The sequence below is a fragment of the Lotus japonicus genome, chromosome 2, assembly GCF_012489685.1.
Source record: "Lotus japonicus ecotype B-129 chromosome 2, LjGifu_v1.2".
Classification (NCBI taxonomy): domain Eukaryota; kingdom Viridiplantae; phylum Streptophyta; class Magnoliopsida; order Fabales; family Fabaceae; genus Lotus; species Lotus japonicus.
Genome location: NC_080042.1, coordinates 79,048,634 through 79,070,006, shown reverse-complemented (window position 1 = coordinate 79,070,006; position 21,373 = coordinate 79,048,634). Strand labels below are relative to the sequence as shown.

At 36.1% G+C, this 21,373-nt stretch overlaps 4 protein-coding genes and 1 non-coding gene across 6 annotated transcripts; 3 read left to right on the top strand and 2 right to left on the bottom strand.

The window, feature by feature from the left end:
- Window positions 1-785: 785 nt before the first annotated feature.
- On the bottom strand, window positions 786-4,332 carry LOC130739958 (cyclin-D1-1-like). Of its 2 annotated transcripts, XM_057592434.1 has the most exons (6): window positions 3,909-4,332; window positions 3,667-3,753; window positions 2,704-2,802; window positions 2,291-2,492; window positions 2,078-2,208; window positions 786-1,972 (listed from the first exon to the last, which is right to left on the bottom strand). In XM_057592434.1, exons 1-6 carry the CDS (start codon window positions 4,170-4,172, stop codon window positions 1,748-1,750), a joined length of 1,008 nt encoding a protein of 335 aa, XP_057448417.1. In that variant the 5' UTR covers window positions 4,173-4,332; the 3' UTR covers window positions 786-1,747. The 2 variants fall into 2 exon arrangements, with proteins under 2 accessions (XP_057448417.1, XP_057448418.1); XM_057592435.1 differs by lacking the exon at window positions 3,667-3,753.
- Window positions 4,333-8,395: 4,063 nt separating this feature from the next.
- On the bottom strand, window positions 8,396-8,469 carry TRNAV-AAC (transfer RNA valine (anticodon AAC)). The gene has a single exon. It is a non-coding gene; the product is annotated as a tRNA-Val (tRNA).
- A 63-nt stretch (window positions 8,470-8,532) lies between these two features.
- On the top strand, window positions 8,533-11,262 carry LOC130739956 (uncharacterized). Its single transcript, XM_057592432.1, has 4 exons — window positions 8,533-9,168; window positions 9,760-9,967; window positions 10,416-10,898; window positions 10,987-11,262. Exons 1-4 carry the CDS (start codon window positions 8,604-8,606, stop codon window positions 11,069-11,071), a joined length of 1,341 nt encoding a protein of 446 aa, XP_057448415.1. The 5' UTR covers window positions 8,533-8,603; the 3' UTR covers window positions 11,072-11,262.
- Window positions 11,263-12,138: 876 nt separating this feature from the next.
- On the top strand, window positions 12,139-14,482 carry LOC130739957 (uncharacterized). Its single transcript, XM_057592433.1, has 4 exons — window positions 12,139-12,412; window positions 13,144-13,351; window positions 13,751-13,990; window positions 14,079-14,482. Exons 1-4 carry the CDS (start codon window positions 12,238-12,240, stop codon window positions 14,161-14,163), a joined length of 708 nt encoding a protein of 235 aa, XP_057448416.1. The 5' UTR covers window positions 12,139-12,237; the 3' UTR covers window positions 14,164-14,482.
- Window positions 14,483-16,462: 1,980 nt separating this feature from the next.
- LOC130739955 (uncharacterized) lies at window positions 16,463-20,017 on the top strand. The gene is made up of 3 exons (XM_057592431.1): window positions 16,463-16,764; window positions 17,874-18,041; window positions 19,330-20,017. Exons 1-3 carry the CDS (start codon window positions 16,545-16,547, stop codon window positions 19,548-19,550), a joined length of 609 nt encoding a protein of 202 aa, XP_057448414.1. The 5' UTR covers window positions 16,463-16,544; the 3' UTR covers window positions 19,551-20,017.
- Window positions 20,018-21,373: the final 1,356 nt, after the last annotated feature.

The following is a 21,373-nucleotide window of genomic DNA, read 5'->3' as shown; positions in this document are numbered from 1 at the left end:
ATGGTGGTGTCAAGTGTGTTTGCTAGTGTTAATGCATGCAAAAATAATATACCTTGTGTCGGGGATTTGGGGCTAAATGACAAGCTCTCTTTGTAGAGAGCAAATTCTGTACTAAAGTAGCTTTTCTAAGAGATGTTTTTTTTCTGCATTAGCACTTAATCAACATTCAAAAGAAAGCTCGGGGTATCGTAAGTGACAAAGTGACATTGCTGTCACGATCCACCGAAATTCAGTCATTGTCGCTTCAATTCGTGTCAAAAAGATATTCATAACAGAGCTCTTTAGGTAGTTGCTATCCTTCTTCCACTTCATGATGAGTCATTTATTGATCAAGAGGTAAAAATTCAGAATTCAGATGTTAAGGTGACCCAGTTAAATGATCCTCATATGAAGAACACCTATAGAACCATAATAGAACAGGCTGGAGATTGTCACGAGCAGGAACTGGTCAATTGAAGAGTCATAGTCACTGAGTGTACCGTCTTCATAATTGCTAGGGGGACCAAGCAGTGTATCTACTTCAGAAATCAGAGTCATGCCTCACTAGATTCCAGAGGAGGGGCTTGAAGTTTCTTTAGATTCCGAAATAAGAACAAATGGAAAATCTACATAGTATCTAATTGTGAAAAATGTGTCATGCTTATTGGTGGAAATTAAGTTGATGATGAGATCAGTGAACAGAACAATAAAATTGTATTTGATGAATGAATCCTACATGATAAGATTCATGTACAAATTTCATCTGCTATTTACTACTCATTTGAAGAGTAAAGAACATCCTTAGATAGAGAATGAAAGGAATTATAGAATTTATAGTTACTAGTGATGAATTGAATACACACAGCACGCAGGAAAAGGCCCCAAAGACCTTTATCTTCCATTTATAAAGCTTAGCCAATTAGGCCACTATTTAAAAGAGGGTTGGTTCTCCTCTCTTGAAAACAAATGAAAAAATCCAAAAATTATAAACTATAGATCACGTGTATCCATCACACGCGTGGACACTAGGCAATGTGTCCTGTATAGTTAGGCCAAACCTCCAGGCCATAAAAAAGAAAAAAGAAAAAAGAAAGAAAACATTTCCCGCCAAAACTGAAACAGAGAAAGAAAAATAAAACACCCATACACACGTGCGTGGTCGCACGCTCCAGAAGAAAAAGTCCACAAAATGTAGCCAGCTTCAACTTCTAACCATTACTCTTGTGGTGCCCCATCAAAGTTGAAAGAAGCAAACTAACTGGCCAAGATGAGAAGCTTGACTTAGAAATCCCATTATAAGAAAACAGCTCAAACTCCTAAGCTCTCAAGCAGTACTGTCCCACCATCTTCTACCCTTTCACCAAGAACCAGCGCATCTTTGAATTCTGAACTCTCCACTTCACACTAACATGACCCAAACCATATTAATTGCATTTATCTATGTACATTTCCTCACTCTGTTTTCTCACAGGCACACACAATCTTTCCCACTATGCAATATTTATGTAAGAAAATCCCCTTTCCCTTGGGAATCTGCAAAGCCATTTATGAATGGCTATACCCACCAACAAAACGATAATAATCTCTCACAACTCTCATAGAGTAGGGTGATGCATATTATAATGTCCACCATAACTCAGAGTCAATTATAAAAACTCAAAAACCCTCTAAAAAATGTTGAGGTTTCTGGACAACTTGGACCACCATGTTCCTTATTTCTTTCTTTATTTTCTTCTCCCTCCTTTATTACTATATTTTGTTCCCCTCCTCATTGGAAGTTTCCTTTGTCATCATCTACCCATAAACAGTTATTTAATTTCCTCCTTTTATAAGACAATGGGGATGAAGGAGAAGAGGAAGATGATGAGACACTTGACCTCATGAGAGGTTGAGTTGTTACTCGCAGCTGCGGTAACACTCTTGGAGGTTTAGTACTCTGGTTGTTTTCAATCCCAAATTCTTGCATTGACCGGTAGCATCCCATAATTTTCTCCTGCAACAAACAAACATAAGTGATTTTTTACAACTTAATTAGACACATGCAACTGTTTTTCGAACGTTTGATGACAATCTGCAGAAGTCAAGAAGATATGCTTACTTTCGTAAGCCCCTCACACCACAATTCGGCATGCTCGGGCTTAACGAGAGAGCAATCAGGGATTTCGTTAGCTGCATAGAGTGTGGCCGCGGCAGCAATGCATGATGGCCAATATGCAAGAAAGCTTATCTCTGGAGAGAAAAAAAACATCATCATTTCACTAATTCCATTCTCTAAAACTTGGGTACAGCAGAAAAGTGTTTAGCTACCTACCTCGGATATTAGATAAGATAATCTGTGTGGCCCGTGAAATGAGAAACCCAGAAAAAGTTCCAGTTGAATCTAACTTGCACGCAAAGTAACTGAGGAAGCAAAATGGGGTGATTGATCTTAGCCTCCAATCCAAGATGCCCAGAACAAGTAGCTCCATCCTTTGAATTGTTCTGGGTTCAAATATGTATTTGGCACCTTCTACCTGTATTGTACACATTAAATTAAATAAATGATGTAATGTCAAAGTATATAATGGACTAATGGAGTACATAACTAACGACAAACTGTGAGTTAGCATAAATTTAATTAATGTATATATATCCATTATTATTTATTAGTACGTAGTATCTATCAAGAATGAGCCATTTATATTGTTTTATTACAGTAAATTAAGAAGGGGGTTTCATATGTACCTGAATGTCCACCAGAGATGGAACTAGAGATTCCTCCATCTTTGCAGCTAAAGACAAACACGCAACTGATAGAAGATGCATCGGCCACCCATTTGTTTGCTGTAAACATATTTATAGGTATCAAACAGTGAGTACTAAAAAAGTAGCATGCTTATAAATAAATAAAAAACTAAAAAAGTAGCATATAATCTCGCGTGTGGTGGACGTGCCTAGGCGAGAGTACTAAAAGCTTTAGAAGCTATCAATATCATTCTTGTTATTTGCGCAATAATGACATTAAAATAGGATGCATTATAATCATAGCTTTGCTATATTTTTCTACAAGTAATAATTATTTTGATACTTAATTACTATTAAAATTTGAATTGAAGAGGAAAATATACTTAATATTTTAAATCACAAAAGGCATTTAACATTTTTGTATTTAATAAGTGGAGCATACTTTTTTGAAAGTAATTCTTGTTTACATTTTCATTCAATGACACATATTTCTCTTTTACGAATTAGATTTTTTAGACATAGAGCATATTTAAAAAACTCATCCAAAATCCACATTTGACGTGATCCACATTTTCGAAAGTAAAAAATAGTAGTTGTTTTCAGACTCAAGGATCCATGTTTGCTGCGGCCAAATATGAAACCAAACATGCACATAATAATAGACACTATATCATTTGTACGTAACGTTAACCACATATACTTTTTTTTTTAAGTAACCACACACACATATATATATAATATTTAAATGGCATTAATTAATTAAAATGATTTTATGGCAATAATGCACCATGGACATTGATTTCACGATAGAAAAGTCACACATAATTACTGCATAGAATTTTGTTCCCCACGCACATGCACTCTCTCACTCTCGGGCTCAGCTTTATTTATTTCCATTTATTTCTATTTTTGGTTTTAAATTCTTTTATTGAATTTTCTGAATCTGAACTTCACAGAACTCACCGGCAACTGCCGAGAATTCAGAAACCGATCCAAGTAGTTGACGGCAAGATAAGCCGTCACAGGTTGAAAACCAAAATAAGCCTGTACCTGCATCCACCATATCAAAACCAATTCGCCTCAGAAAAATAAATCAAAAAATAAAAAAAAATATCAGTAACCACCGGTGCATTTTAGCATCGTCCGGTCCGTTACGCGCGTGGCAATAACGCGAAAGAGCGGTTAACATCGGAGAGTTTCGTTACCTTGAGAATCCATGCGACGGATTCTTCTCTGGCGGCGGCGTCAAGGGAGCGAGACTGGAACCTGGAGAGGTAGTCAAATCCAGGGACGAAGTTGCGCTCATCTTCGATGAATCCGGCGATGGTCTCATCATCATCGTCCAACGGCGGCGGCGAGGAATCGAGGTCGGAGGAGAATTCCGGCGAATCTCCGGATAGGATGCTGGAGGTGTCCTCGCCGCAGAGAAGGTCGGAGTCGGGGAAGAAGTTGGAGCAGGAGACCGACATGGCGATCGGCAGCAGTGGCTCATGATTCTGTATCCATCGCTTAGAGTCGCCGGAGATGATCGGCGAAGTCGGCGGAGCGGTGGGTTTCGGTGAGTGAGTGTGTGGAGGGAGAGAGTGTGAGTGTTGATGAAAGATACGTGTAGCTCTTCATCTGTTTGTTTGAATATAAATAATATGCGATGCCTGGCCTAGCAGCCTTGGGTCATGTTTTTCTTTTTTCTTTTTTCATGTATTTTTTTTTCCAATTTTAGTTTTTCGAATACTATTGAGTGGGGATTAGGGATGGCAGAGAAGCCCGAACCCATGGGCACCCGACCCGACCCGACCCGATTTCTTGGGTGAAAACCCGAGTTAAATGGGTTCGGGTTCGGGTTTTACCCGATCACTTTCGGGTTCGGGTTTGGGTTTGGCCAAACCCGCACCCGAACCCTACTCGAACCCGGATCTGTATAAGTGAAACCTAAGTATTCTGCTTGTGCAATACAATATATGCAGCATCTTGCATATTAATTTAACAGTAACATGGCAATTACAATGTTACATTACATAATATAGCTCTCTTCACAGTCTTTTTCAGGTCGGGTTTCCGAGTTCAACTGTTTGTTTGAGGTTGTGTGCGGGTGTGGGTACGGGTCGGGTGAACCCGAAACCCAATGGGTTCGGGTGTGGGTTTAAGTTCACCACCCATTTCGGGTTCGGGTGCGGGTGCGGGTGTGGGTTTTTGATTTCGGGTTTGGGTTTGGGTTTGGCAAAACCCGCACCCTACCCGACCCATTGCCATCCCTAGTGGGGATGGAGTACTGTGGAGTTTTTGTTTCGCGGTTAAGTGTGAACCTTCCAATTTGGGCCTGAAATGTTGGAGTAGTTTGCACTTTGCAACATGCTTCAATAGGAAAGGGTGTGCATTGAGAGTATAAACAGTCAGATAGATCTAATAAACTCGCCTGACCCAAACATACCTAATATGGTGTAGAAGTACGGGATTGGGTTAGAAATGGATCTAATCGAGTTGATTTCCATTAATTCAATCATGTTCGGTTTGGGTATTGAATTTGACTTGAAGTTATGATCAAGGGAAGAAGAGAAGTTGAAGTTTTGATCAATGGTTAAAATTAAATGATGTTGAGGTTCCGATTGAGGAAGGAAGACAAACAATGTAATGCGTCACTCCAATCATTTGTGTAGAGGTTATAACTCATGGAAGATTCGTGAAACCTAAAGGAGAATACACAAAAGTTGAAGAATGCTTGTTCTGCAAACATAGTGAGGCAGGAGAATGGTCTTTTACTTTGTGAGGATGAAGTTGATGACAAAGTGAAGCAGTATGAGACTTTGGATGAAGGGAGGACATGTCATGCTAACGTGGATATTTCATCCAAGTCTCAAACAAACTATTCTGAAGAACAGAGAAGCAAAGGAAGTGGTTACTGACCCAAGCTCCACATCGAGTTTTGTTAAATAGAAAAAGGTGGAGAGCTAAGTTGAGTTTTATTGACCAACACAACAATAGTCATTTGGGTTTTACGGTTTGGGTAGTTGTGTGTAAGGGTTTACAATTCTGGTCTTAAATTGCATTGTGAGAGTTACAATTCTAATTAACATCAAAGAAGCATAATTGTAGAAACATGATTACAATTCTTATGAGGTCGGCTTCCATGTTCTCATCCCTCATATATACATCGAAAATTTAAAAATTCGGTAGAAGAGTAATGAGTTTTACTTTTTAAGATATTGAGCTTTTGAAAATCCGATAAATGAGACCGAAGGGATGAGAATGTGGAAGAGAAAGATGTGCTAGTTTTAAAATTTTAGAAAGAAATGGGGTGTGAATTGGGGTGTTAAACCCATGGCCCAGATAAACATACAAAATAGCCCATGTATTGTTCTGGAGTAAGCTGGGCTAGCCCAATTCGACAACCATACAGATGGGAAATAAACTGACACCAAAAATTAAAATTTATACTATAATATTAAAAAGGAATAAAAATAGGTAAAAAAACGTGATGTCAAAATTAGGAAGTGCTCACGGTCTCAGATCCTAATAGCTCACATAAATTGATTGCATCAAGGTGATATCATGAGTTTTTCCTCATGGTCACTCTTATTTATTTATTTATTTATTTATTTATTGTATTTTGCCTTTTTAATGTATTTATTTCATTATTAATCTTCAATGTCAATATTCACTAGATGACTAGATCAGTGCACGCTAACGCAGCCTATTGCTGGGGTTGAGAATTGGGCATTTGTTCCTACTTCCAATCATGGATGCTTTCTTTCCGGTATTCACTGTTATATTTTTTGTTTTTATTTCTTTTATTACTTTTATGTAGCAGATGAAGAATTGAGGAAAACTTTAAACTGGTCTCTCTCATGTTTCACCTAACCTAAGCGTTGAAATTAGTGCTATTGAGTATTGAGTTTGATTTCAGATTTGGGATCAATTCCTATCAAAGTTAGTGTGACTCCAAAAAATATCAATTACCATTAATGTGTCCGTCGACGTTTAAAAAACACGAGTCAGATGGATCAATGGACAATTCCGATCAGGGTCAAATACACCCCTATTATCCATACATTGAAACAAAATAATTGTTAAATACACTCTCTCTAAGTTGAATTTAATAATGTACGATATTTATGCCACCATGTAAATAATTTTCTTTAATTATACCCTATAATGAATATAATAACCAATCTGGATGGATAAGGGAAAACCTAGATTGAAAATTCAAAGGTTGCATCATCTGAAATTTGAGCAAAAGGTGGAGGTTTTGCAGGAAGGTGCATAGAATTGTCTATTACTAGTATCTAGTACAACCAAACAAAACCCAAGTGGGGCTCACTATTTGCTGGGGTCTTAATTTATTTTCTACCACTGACTCATAAAAATTCAATTGAAAAAAATAAAAAAGGTATATACACATTGATGGAGAGCTCCACCTAACTGAAATACATTTCCCCAAACTCCATACATGAATAATAGCCAGCAATGCAATAGCGTCCCCCACAACCCAGCATGGTTTGCGTATATGGTGTCATGTACATATGCTTGTTGCTGTTTAACGTGCGGTAAGGCACGTGCCCAACTTCTTATTAGGTTTCCTAAGATGATGACAGCTTCAGAGATAACGAATTCACAAAGAAATGAAAGGCTTGTATGGCTATTACAGAATTATTGCTAGCATGAGGTTGGATAAATCAAATCAATTCCATTATTCATTCAAGCCAGATCGATATGATACATGGACCGGGATAGTGTTTGGTAGGGAGCAAAATTAGTGTAAGGTGAATTTGTATGGTATCAGCCAACACATAAGCATGACTTTTAAGTGATGAGACAAGTTCCAACAAGGTATATGAAAAGAAAAATTGTTAATTGTAGACAATAGGGCATGTAGATACTAATAGGGCATTTTTACCATTATATTATTGAATTGTATATTAGAGGGCGAACTCCGAACAATAGTAAAATAGCTAATTGCATTTTATGGTTACATGTTCAAACTATGGAGTATTCATTCTTTTATAAAAATGCAAGTTAATCATATTATTTACATTAGATCTTGCAGATAACGGGAGTTTTATAACACAAGATTTACCCTCACAGTATTGTTGTACTTATTTAGTTGTCTTTATATGGATACTTAGTTTCTATTTTGAAGATAAGATAGGAAATATTTATATATGAGATAAGGAGCATTGATTGTGCAGGATTACAATATTACTTAAGATTTACGCATAGATAGAAAGATGCATTTAAAGAGCAGGTAGAGTTAGATCTTAGATGTAACAGGGAATGGGCATATCCGCATGTGATCAAAAGGGAAAACCATGATGTTTAGTTGCACTGAATGAAAGTTTAAGATAGTCATCAGTCATTGACAGCATTGAGAGCAAGATGGGGGGTGAAATCAATATCCTTATCATTTCCAAGTTGATGAAATGAGAAGGGTGTGTGGAAATAATTGTGCTGGCACCATTGAAAGCCTAGCCTGGTGCCTATGGAGCATAGACCCAAGTGCACATGTGAAATGACAATATAATGGGCTCTATAGGAGGTTCAGAAACAATTGCATTTATATTGATCCAAAAAACCACACACACACACTTTGTTAGTTTATTTCTTGAAATATGAACTAGTTTCCAAGTGTTTAAATTTCGACCCAAAAAAAATGATTAAAATAACATTTTCTGTTAAAATGTTAAAAAAAACATAGAAATGGCTTCGCCCGGGTTCGAACCGGAGACCTTCAGTGTGTTAGACTGACGTGATAACCAACTACACCACGAAACCTTGTTATTGTTTAGTTTCCTATTTATGTTATCTATTTGTAAAATATAAAAATTTAAAACCACAACAAAATGAAACTAAAGCGATATTGTAAGTAGTGACGAAGAAGAAACGAAGAACACAGAAGCAGAAGAAGAATGCTCCGAGCAACTGCGTTTCCGCCACCGTTCAATTCGCCGCCGGTTCTCCCTCGCGCACACACGTGCCATTCTCTTGCACCCGCACGTGTCGTTCAATCTTCCCCTTCTTCCATTTCGAGGTTCGAGTTTCGAGTATTTCAACAACCCTGCGTGAAGAGCCTGCGCGCCGTGCGCGGTGGCGGGGTTGTTACAGCCGTCGCGAAGAAGAAAGGTCGCGGCGGAGTTGGTATCGTGGGAGTCGACGAAGGTTTTGACGAGGAGGAGGAGGGTGATGGTATTGAATACTATGATGATGATGATGATGATGAAGAAGTAGAGGAAGGTGAATTTGATGATGATGGTGGTGATGATGGGGAAGAGGTGCTTCCGTTGGAGCAGATGAAGCAATGGTTTGACAAGAAGCCGAAGGGGTTTGGTGAAGGGAAAGTGTACGACACTTCTGTTGAGGATAAGCTGCTCGAGGAATTGCGCCAGAGTAGAGAAGCTCAAGCTGCTAATTTGGAGAAGCTTAAAGCCAATCCTGTCAAGCCTGCCTCCAACAAAAATGCTCAAAACCAGAAAGGTTATCCACCATAAATCTTCTTTTTTTAGTTTTAATTTTTAAATTTGGGAATACCCTTTTAGCTGCAATGCTCAAACTTCAAATCAGTTCTAAAATGTCAACTTTAGTGAGATTATTCTGCTGTTCATAATGGGGTTCTGTTCATGTGCTTGGTCCTGTGTTGTTTGTATCTACTGCCAATGCATGCATAGAGCATTTTTCCAGGGAGACTTGATTAATTTCACTAAGAGTTCACATTCTAGTTTGTGAAATAAGTCTTCTAGAATGATTATGAGAGAAGTGATTTTGGGAGAATTTGTTTAAATAAAAAGGACATTCTCTGCATATGATTTCTGGTTTTCTTTCTCTTCTAAAACAGCTAATACAACTCTTGTCTGGTGATTGGAATTTGTAAAGAATTCAAAGACTTGTTAACCAATGCTATGGTCCAGTGTCATGTATTCTTGTTGTAGGTGGCTATTTTGTGTCTTGTCTTTGGGAGAATGATGAAATTGATGTTCAAGGCTATTGATTTGTGAAGTAGTTGCTTCTTTTTTCTGCTGAGTGTACAATTTGAAATCTGATTCTATCTGTTGCAATGGGACTTTGTAGATGCTGAAGTTGTTCCACTTGGAGGTCGAGTGCTTTTGGCGAACCTGCCGAAGAAAAAGAACATCCACAGGGACCTGAAATCAGCTATGCAAGGGGTTCCGGGCATAATAAATATAGCTCCAGCTGTTACTGGAAACAAGAAGACAAGGGATCCTATCTGCAAGGGTTTTGCTTTTGTTGATTTTAAGGACAAAAAGGATGCAGTTAGGTGTGTTAACCTCAATCCTGTATCTGCTTCCACCCTCCACCCCAAGAAAAATAATGATGGAAAATGAGGGAAGAGTAGTTTAGTCTGATACATGCAGTGCATGACAATATTGTGATGAGAAATATATCATGATGATAATTTCTTCATGAATTTTGACCACTTTAAAGATGTTTTCTTTTAGACACACCCCACCCCGTGTTTATCATAATGAAAATATGTGAAATTAGTAAAAGTTAGGTTGCTTCTCCTGGATGATCTATTCAAGCTTCCTGATGTTGTTTTACTTGGTTAAAGTTGAATAGTGCATAAATTTAACACAGGCATCTGTTGAATTTTGATTATTGTACTTTTGTTATTCAGTAAGCTGTCTGTTTGCAATGTTTAAGTTGTTTTTAGGTTCACTGTTCTAATACTACTATCTTACTAACTCCATTGTTCTTCCTCTCAGGTTTGTAGAGTTATACACTGGGCAAACTCTAACTTTTGGCAAAATTCAGAAGCAAATAAAATGCGAGGTTGTAAATGCACAGTCTTCATCTTCTTCTCCTGAGTTAAGCAAAAATCTTGGTGCTCTTCCACGTCTCATGGACTCTCCCTTTGAAGAAGATTCAAATGAGGATTCTAATATGGATGATTCTGCCGTCAGTTCCTGGGATGGGACTGATTCAAATGATTTGGATGAAGAACAGGAAAGTGATGGAGAGAATCAAGAGTATGCCACTGCTTTGGATGTGGATTTCGATGACAGTGTGGAAATGACGATTGATTCTGAAACTAATCCACTTCCATCTGAACAGGGTACCATAAACCCCACAGCTGAGCCTGAGAAGAAGTCATCTGCTAAATTTAGACAAGAGAGTGCACCCAAGAAAAAACTAATTTCCAAAAAGAAAGTAAAAAAGGTTTTAGAAATTCCTGGATCAGCAAAAAGGTGATTCCCTGTGCAGTATAGACAGCTTTAGCATGACTTCCATGCTTTGTGTTCATTTCTCATGTATACTTGTTTGACTCTGGTGCAGGTTGAAGATCAAGGAGAAGGCTGTATTAACTGATGTTTTCTCCAAGTACGGAAAAAGAGCTGTTCTTGCTTCAAAGGATAATTAGTGAATTGTTAATGATCAGAGATTGTCATTGTCTAAACTAAAAAACCATGTTACCTGCTGGGGGACTTTTTAGTTGGCCTAGGTTCATGCTAGTTTTTGATTCAGTGTCCAATCAAGTTGTAGCATAGGAAGTATTGTCCAAAATTGTTATACTACTATCTCTCCTTAATATCAAGGCATTCTTTCTCAGTATCTCAACTCTTGTGTGGAAATTGAAATGTTTATTGGACATTCTCATGTACTCATGTGGGACTTGAGGACTTCAAATGTAGGACTGAGTTGAGGTATTAAGTGTTGTGTTTGATTCATTAAACACTGGGTTAAATTTGTTTGCTTTAGTAAATAGACAAGATTTAGTTGAACTTAAGATTGATTATATAAATCAGTTAAATTTAAATTTACCAATTTTTTTTCTTTTGACAAGAAATTAATAAGTTTATCTTGGAGGTTTCTAATTTAAGCAATTTGTTGGGTAAAATGTCACGTTTTGAACTTTTTCCTGACAGCATTGAAGTCTATTTGAAAATTTCTTTTCTAATACTAAAATTTTGTAAATTCTTCTTAAAGTTGTTAACTAGCTTCACCATTTTAGGGAGCGTTTGTATTAACTTTATTTTCAACGTGAATGTGTTTTTTTTTTTTTTTCCTGAAATAAGAAATTTGGTCAATTAACAAAATATGGATAGGAAAGTGGGACAACTTTTAAACAAACATACTCAACATATAAACAAATTCTCAAAGGATAAAAGCATAAAGCAACACATTGTAAGAATTTTCAAGACCAAATTAATTCCATATATACACAAATTAAGTAATATGAAAATTACAAGTAGGTGTTAGAGAACTAGAGGAGCTCAATTTGGTTGCAGATACTTTGACTCAGCAAGTCTAGATATGCAACTCCATTATGAATATCGAAGTTTTCTCGATTTCGCTTTTGTGCGTAAATATTGAAGTTTTCTTCTTCCATCTTTATTTCACTTTTTGTGTCAAATCTTCTTGTTTAATAAATCAAAGGAAATAAGTTTATTTTTTTCAAATGTATCAAAAAAATAAGAGGAAATAAGTTTGTTATAAAGGTTCAAGGCCTTGGTTTCCTTCACAAAAAAAAGGTTTAGCGCTATTTGCTGTAACCCTTGCAATTGCATACACTGTGTAAGCAAGAAGATGAACACAAACATTATGCTGAAGCGAGGTCTTGAAAGCTTGACCAGCACGGCAGCAACCACCAGATTCTCCTCCTGCTTGTCTCTTCGGTTGTTCCGTTCCGACGCCGCTGCTGCTGCCGTGAACGCCCCTGCTTCTTCGGTTCTGAACACCGTCAACCCCCACACTCCTATTTGTGCGTACCATCTGTTCTATGTATTGTCTGATCCATTTCCATTGTGGTGTGTTCTTTTAAGAATCTCGCAATTAGGGAAAGATTGTTACCTTTATCATAAATCTCCCAATTTGTGAAAAATAGGTTACATTTAGCATAGTACCGTGGTTGATTAAACATTCCACTCGCACTGCGACAAATGTTGTTTTCTTCTCTGAGGTTTTTGTTTTTTGATGTGCAATTGATTTTTCTTTGTGTTTTCTTACTGTCATGGAATTATTCAACTGATTCAATTTTTGGTTCCTTGAATTGCCATACAGCTGTGCTGAATGCATTGTTTTAAATTGTGGTTTGCAAATGTAGTTTTTGGGCCATAACATTAATGATTTAGAATTTTCCACAAATGCATGATGACTGTAATTGCAAGGATTCTGGTGTAACTGCATTCGTGATTGTGACTTCAATATAAAACGATTAGTGTAGGGGACATATATGTATCTATGGTAGCAGGGAATATACCACAGATACATACATGTGTCATGAACTGTTAGCATCGAATTATCAATATCGACTTGCGGTATTTTTTCAATTTTCAGCTGACCAGTGAGTTTTCCACATAGCTATTATGTGTTTTGTCTTTAGGTGAATCATGGAACTGATGTCCAAGGCTATTGATTTTGTGAAGTCTTTGCTTCTTATTTCTGCTGACCCTACTGAAATCTGATTCTATCTACTTCCATGGAACTTTGCAGATGCTGGAGTTATCCCAATTGGAGGTCGAGTGCGTTTGGCGAACCTGCCGAAGAAAAGGAACATTGACAGGGACCTGAAATCAGCTATGCAAGGGGTTCCGGGCATAATAAATATAGTTCCAGCTGTTACTGGAAACAAGAAGACAAGGGATCCTATCTGCAAGGGTTTTGCTTTTGTTGATTTCAAGCGCAAAAAGGATGCAGTTAGGTGTGTTCCAACCTCAATCCTTTACTTGCTTCCACCCCCCAACAAAAGAAAAATAATGTGGCAAATAAGTGTAGAGTGAGTTTAGTCTGATTCGTGCAGTGCATGACGTTTCTGTGATGAGAAGTGATATCACTGTGATGATTTCTTCATGAATTTTGACCACTTTAAAAATGTTTTATCTTAGGCCCTTGTTTATCATTTTGAAAATATGTGAAATTAGTAAAAGACAGTTTGTTTCTCTGGGATGATTTATTCAAGCTTCATGGTGTTATCTTTACTAGGCTAAAGTTAAGTGAGTGCATAAGTGTAGCATAGGGATCTGATTAAAATTGATTATCATCATGAAAATATATCACGGTGATGATTTATTCTTACTGACCCTGCTGTTCTCCCTTTCAGGTGTGTAGAGTTGTGCGCTGGACAAACTATAACTTTTGGCAAAATTCAGAAGCAAATAAAATGTGAGGTTGTTAATGCACAGTCTTCCTCTTCTTCTCTCCAGTTAAGCAAAAATCCCGGCGCTCTTCCACTTCCATCTGAACAGGGTACCAAAGTTAGACAAGAGAATGCACCCAAGAAAAAACTAATTTCCAAAAAGAAAGTAAAAAAAGTTTTAGAAATTCCTGGATCAGCAAAGAGGTGATTCCCTGTGCAGTATAGACAGCTTTAGCATGATTTCCATGCTTTGTGTTCATTTCTCATGTATACTTGTTTGACTCTGGTGTAGGTTGAAGATCGAGAAGAAGTCTATATTAACTCGTATTTTCTCCAAGTACGGATCAAGACCTGTTGTTGCTTCAAAGGATAATTAGTGAATTGTTGATCAGAGATTGTCATAATTTAAACTATCTCTCCCAGCATTTAGGGTCTACTACAAACTAAAAAACCATTTTACATGCTGGGGGACATTTTAGTTGGCGTAGGTTCATGCTAGTTTTTTATTCAAGTGTCCAATCAAGTTGTAGCATAGGGAGTATTGTCGAAAAATCTATACTATTATGTCTCCTGAAGGCATTCTTTCTCAGTATCTCTACTCTTGGGTGGGAAACTGGGAATTGAAATATTTATTGGACATTCTCATGTAGTCATGTTTGAGTTTGATTCATTAAAACACTGGGTTAAATTTGGTTGCTCGAGTAAATAGACAAGATTTAGTTGAACTAGATTGATTATATAAATGAGTTTAGTTTTTTACAATAAGCTTATAAGTTTGTTATTGGAGGTTTTTAAGCAATTTGTCGGGTAAAATATAACGTTTTGAACATTTTTTCTGACAGCATTAACGTTCTATTTGAAAATTTATTAACTAATACTTAATTTTTGTGAATTTTCCACCTTTTCCATGTAACAAATTTTGTATATCTAAAACAAATACTCCCTCCGGTCCTATTTATAAGCAACAAAAAAAAATTCACATAGTTTAAGAAATGTAGTTAAACTAGATAAAATGCATTAAATTTGTCTTAAATTAAAATGAACTTCCAAAATTACCCTTTGTTATTAGTGTTGGAAAGTGGAAAAGAGAGAGAATAATTAATGAGACACACTTTACAAGTTAGAATTAATAAAGGCATCATTGGAAAAAATTAATTAATATAGCTCAAACTTTCATTTGGTTCTTATAAAAAGGACCAAGATTTTTCTTCTCTTTCATGCTTATAAATAGGACCGGAGGGAGTATTATTTCTAATTTTTCATGACAATTTTCTTATGTTGCATTTTCTTAATTCTTCGTGTACATACACTTACAGAAAATATACTTGTCAAGTTGTCATGCTTTAATTTATGAAAATAATTCACTTCACTTCATTTATATGAATGATTAAAAGTTGTTAACTAGCTTCACCATTTTAGGGTGTGTTTGTACTTTGTATGAACTTTATTTTCAAAGTAAATGTGCTTTTTCCTTAGGGCCCGTTTGGATTGACATTTTGAGGGCTCAAAATCATGTTGCGTTAAGGAAGACAACGTTCGGAAGGTTTCCTAAGCGTTTTCAAAAACGCAGAAACACTAAAAAGTATTATAACGGTGTTTTGCTAGAAGCAACAATTTTGAGCGTTGGTGTTTGATTAATATCATCCGAACAATATTCATTTTCTTAAAATTACGTTTAATTATAGTTTCAAACGTGAGTTTGATTAATATCATCGAAACAATATTCATTTTCTTAAAATTATGTTTGCTACAAATCATCCAAACATAAATCACGTCAGGGCCGTGTAAATGGTTAGGAAAATTAGGCAATTGCCTAAGGCCTCCAAAAATATTTAGGCCCCCCAAAAATTATCATGTATAAGATATACTACTAAGAGAGATTATAAAACAATGAAAATCAGGTAATATTAGTGGCAACGTGAGAAATGCAACTTTGGTAGTTATTAGAAGTAGTATTTTATATTAGCTATTTTTTCCAAAAAAATAAGTAAATAAAATCTCTGTTATTTTTACATTCACAAAATTGAAAAAATTAATTTGCGTTACTCATAACAGTTAGTTTTTTTTATTACTTGTGTATCTATAATATTGTTTCTTCTCTAAAAAAAGAAAACTTTATTTTCTTACATTGAAGTGAATTATCAAATGAGATATTTCATATTTGACAACAAAGTGTTGCAAAATCTCGCATTGTTTCATTCACTGTGTCCATGGTTCTATTGTTCATAATTTTTTTTATTTCACAATATAAAATTCTGATAATTGATTTCGTAGCTCAAAACACTAGAAGTTAATATAAAAAAATTAATACTTTATATGAAATATCAAACTTCTTTAAGATTCATGTTAAAATAAAATCACATTATCATTTTCGCCTAAGGCCTCAAAATCTCTATACACGGCCCTGTTATCACGTTCATTCAAACACAATTTTGCTCAAAATTATTTTGCCAAAATCACGTTTATTCAAACACACGTTTCTAACAAAAATCCAAACAAACACTTAAACAAGAAATTTGGTCTATTAACAAAATGTGCACGGGAAAGTGAGACAACTTTTAAACAAACATGGTCTTATATATGGAAAAAAGAGAGGAAATAATTTTTTTTCCTTTCAAATGTAACAAAAAAAGAGAGGAAATGAGTTTGTTATAGGTCCAAGGTTCAAGGCCTTGTTTGGTTCCCATAAAAAAAAGCCCTTTGGTTTAGCGCTATTTCTGCAACCTATGCAATTGCATACACAACGCGAAGCAAGAAGATGAACGCAAATACTATGATGAAGCGAGGGCTCGCAAGCTTGACCAGCACGGCAGTAACCACCAGATTCTCCTCCTGCTCGTCTCTCCGGTTGTTCTGTTCCGACGCCGCTGCTGCTGACGTGGACGCCCCTGCTTCTTCGGTTCTGAAGACCGTCAACCCCACTTTGCTTCAGCCCAGAGTGGTCCTCTACGACGGCGTTTGCCATCTCTGCCACCGAGGTAACGATCACTCCGTTTTGCACTCTTCTGTTTGTGCGTACCATCTGTTCTATGTATTGTCTGATCCATTTCCATTGCGGTGTGTTCTTTTCAGAATCCCACAATTAGGGAAAGATTGTTAGTTTTATCATAAATTCCCCAATTGGTGAAATATAGGTTACATTTATCGTAATAGCATGGTTGATCGAACATTCGACTCGCGTTGTGAAAAATGTTGTAGATCATTTTTCTTCTGAGGTTTTTGTGTTTTAATGTGCAATTTGTCTGGAATCTTCCACCTTATGTTGCTTAAGTTCCTTGCATTGCCATACACTCATACAGTGTTGAAGGCATTGTTTTAAATTGCGGTATGCAAATGTAATTTTTGTGGCCATAACATTAATGATTTAGAACTTTCCACAAATGCATGATGACTGTAATTGCGCCGCTTTCGTCCATAATTTTCCATAATTTCAAGGATTCTGGTGTAACTGCAATCGCGATTCTGAGTTTCAATATAAAATGAGCAGTGTGGAAGACATAAAGCAGGGAATCTTATAAGCTTAGGAGTTGAAGAATGTGTGTCATTTTTAATTAGGACCTGTGGTAGTTGACAGTTTGAATGTCCAAAATAATAGTGATTAGAGCCAATGCTGACCCTGATTTGTTGATCCTATAGATATGTGTGTCATACTGTCATGAACTGTTAGCATCCTATAATCAATATCGACTTAGTGTGTTGTTTCAATTTTTCAGCTGAGCAGTGAGTTTTCTACCAACCTGTTTTCAGCTAACTATAGTTTTAGTGATTAAAGTATAATTTAGATCATTTCTTGAGGATAGGTTTAAATGTGGAAAGAAACTGCCTCTTTAATTGAACATGATAGACTTGGAGAAACTAGAGGTGTTCTACATAGAGGTTTAGTTTAATTGCTGTAAAATTTATTATTGGCATTTTACAAGAAAGTTGCTAGATCAATTATTTATTCTGTTTAGTACTATCAATTTTCCCAATTCTATTGTCTTATGCATTGTTCCACGTTCGTTCTGATTTTTTTGTATTCCATAACTACTTTCTTAATTTTCACCTAGGGTTTTATATTGCATTTCTTACGATTCTGTCTTGACAGGAGTTAAATGGGTAATCAGGGCAGACAAGGACAGAAAGATCAAATTCTGTTGCGTTCAGTCTAATGCTGCTGAGCCCTATTTGAGAGCATGTGGTCTTGAACAAGAGGATGTCCTCCGTCGATTTTTGTTCGTTGAAGGCCTCAATGTGTTCTCTCAGGGTTCAACTGGTTAGAATTCTCTCATTTATTTAACTTCAATGGCCATTCTATCTTTGTCTTTCTTTAAATTGTTCTTAATGCATACTCTGAGTTTGTGTGCTTGTGTATGCATAAAATTTTAATATTAATTCCAGTAGATCTCTAGTAACTTAGGAAGGGTTTAATCTGAGATTGGTTTTGTATCTTATGTGTTTAGGTATCTGCACATGGATACGGAATATTACTAACTCAATCTAGGATTCATGAATTTGTTTCTGTATTGAATTCATGAAGTAAGAAATATTTCACTATTTTGTAGAAAGGGTGGCCTAGTGCGGACAAGGCTACCATTAGTTAATTATAGCCTAGAGAAGACAAAGATCACTCAGATGTAAGCAGCCATATACCGTGTTTAACATAAAAGTGCAGTAGAGTTATTGTAACAAAGTTGACACTAAGAATCAGAATTATGAACAATTTTCTTGGAATCAAGAGGGAATAGTGGTTTTGACTTGTGAAATGGACGGGCAATATTTGTCTATGAAAGATTAGACCTATGGTTATTTGATTTTGAAAATAATTTCAAAATGAAGTGTAAAACATTTTCTTTTTGGACGAATACTCTTTTTTTTTTCTTTTCTGTTTTTCCTGAAACAGTTACATGACAAAGTTTATTTGCAAATCCTTGCATCAGTTGTTTTCCACTAGTGTTTCTTGTCAAATTCAATCTCCTTTCCGGGTTTCCCCCGTGAGTCTATTTTCAGAGTCATTTGACTCACTTAAGAGTCTTCTACATTGTTTCAGTTTTTATGGGTGTACTTTTCTTTTTCTATTTGCAGGTTAATATTTTATGCCTGTATCATATTGAATGAAGTTTAAAAACCTGGCCAATTTTTAATCTCATCCTTCTTTCTCATTATTTGGTTATTAACCAACCCAACTTGATAATGCCTGGGTTCACAGTTTTCTGTCCAAAGTAAAATACTCTACGTTGATGATGCCTCCCATCTTGAAGTCTTTTTGTGAAATCTGTATGCTTTAACATCGTAGAAGTTTTACCGTTACACTACTCCTGTGAATGTTTTAAAGAACATGTAAATTTTGGTAGAGTCCATATTCTGCCCGACTGTATGGAGAATAAGTCCTCAATCTAAACATAGCGAACTTGCCATCCTTTAGGCCAAATTTCGAAATAAAATATTTAGATTAATATGCATAACATAACAGATGAGCATTTTTTGTCAATTACATTTTCACCATTCCCTGCTGCTTTCCATGTAATTGTGTGTCAATCTCATTGTGTCATATGACTCTGCAGCTGCATTGCGAGTGGTGTCATACTTGCCACTCCCTTACTCTGTTTTAAGCTCGCTCTGTGTGGTTCCAACTCCAATCAGGGATGCAGTCTATGATTATGTAGCGAAACAACGGTATGAATGGTTTGGTAAGGCTGAAGACTGTTTGGTTTTGCAAGAGAAAGAGCTGCTTGAGCGTTTCATAGATAGAGAAGAACTGATGAATCGAGATTGGGATTCATAAATTGGTATCATTATCAACCACAATTTACACTTTAAGGTCCAGCTTCTTCTTTTCTGTTATCTTGCAGTCTTCTACAGCACTAAACTGTAAATTTGAAGTGCTTCCAGGAGTAGGATCCTTCACCCAAAATACTTACCCTTGTTCAACTTGCAATTTCTTTCAATTGTGATTAAGGCTTTCAACTTCTAGATGCTATATTGTCTAGGATTTATTTTTTAGTAGTAAAATTTATATACACAATTTTTTCACCTTTTTTTTATATCATTTGTTTTATGGTGCTAAGACGACAGAATATTATACACACCATTGGTTTGCTTCTGCTATTAAGGCTGCAAGCTTGGTATCACAGCATGGTGTCAGATTCAGATTATACTGAATTCGACAACTTCTCTAACAGTGAAGTTTATCATTTACATTATCCCGTTAGTTAATTGTTCTGTACGCTTTTCAACTACAATATTTTTGGATTATTGTTTGCAGGTAAGGTTTAGCATACTATTGTAATTTTTTTCCTCTGAACTTTAAAAAACTTGTGAAATGATTTATTTTAAGTAGCTATTGATTATGTAAAGTTTATTAAATTTTAGAACTAATTAATATTTCATTAAAAAATTATAAGATAGATTTAAAATTTAAGTAAATATGAACAATAAAATTTGCACACCTCAATATTTTTAGCTGAATTTTGACATTTATGATTGTAACTATTATATCACATAATTCAACGGTTGAGTTTGCAAAATTCATATTTATATTTCATAAAAATATGAAATGAAGTAATTTTACAAAGTAAGTAAATCCTCTAGATACATGCGCGCACACATATGTATTGAAAGTTTGTATGATATTAGAAAATATAAAAAATAAAACTATTCATATCCAATCCACATGCTACCTAAACAATTTAATAATAATAAATTAACTGAAAAAATTGTCTCAAACTATACAACAATACCCTAATCCAAGAGAGTATCAATGAAGTCTGTAAGTAATTCTCATAATTTTAATCATAACATTAGTATGGTGGAATGCTTGTCTGATTGTGAATGCTCTACAGCCATGGTGTGTTGCCAATACCTTTTGGGAATTGGGATTGGGAGGATATAAGAAGATGCGTGAGCTTATGGAGACATTTCAGAGCATCAATATGGTTCATATTGAGCGGAGTAGGAATAATAAAGCGGATAGCTTAGGGCGGGAAGCTTGCAGACTCGGATCGCCTCTTCAAGATTAGAATAGACCCCATCCTTTGTTTATGCATCACTGTTCTTGAATGCAATTAACTAGTCCTTTTCTTCTGTTAATTTTTCTCTTGTAACCAAAAAACTAATCATGTTATTAGCACGAAAGAATAAAATATAACTTTCGTAAAAAAAATTAAAAGGAGAATGAATGGAGCAGATGAAATCCTAACACTAGTAGGAAGAGTAATGGTCCATTGATCACCCCAAACTTTGTGAATCAAGGTTGCTCAACCTATGGATCGCCTAATATGGGTTTATGAATTGAGAAGGTGAGATGAAAGACATGGCAAGGGCGTGTAGAAGACACACTTTGTTTTCATGTTTTGGGCAATCTGTTGGTCGCCTTCATTGTGTCACGAAAGATAATAATGATGCAAATTAAAGGAGTGTTGGGCGACCAAAGGCAGCAAGGCTCCAGGGCGAAGGTTGCACGACGAGAGGACTTGGTGACTTAGAGACCTCTTAGGAGTTCGCTTGTACGTGGGCTGCAGCAAACCTGAAAAATGTGGAGCTAGGCCCACCATTTCCCTTTGTGAAACATGATTTGTATTTGCCATGTGTACAAGAGTCGTAAGGTTA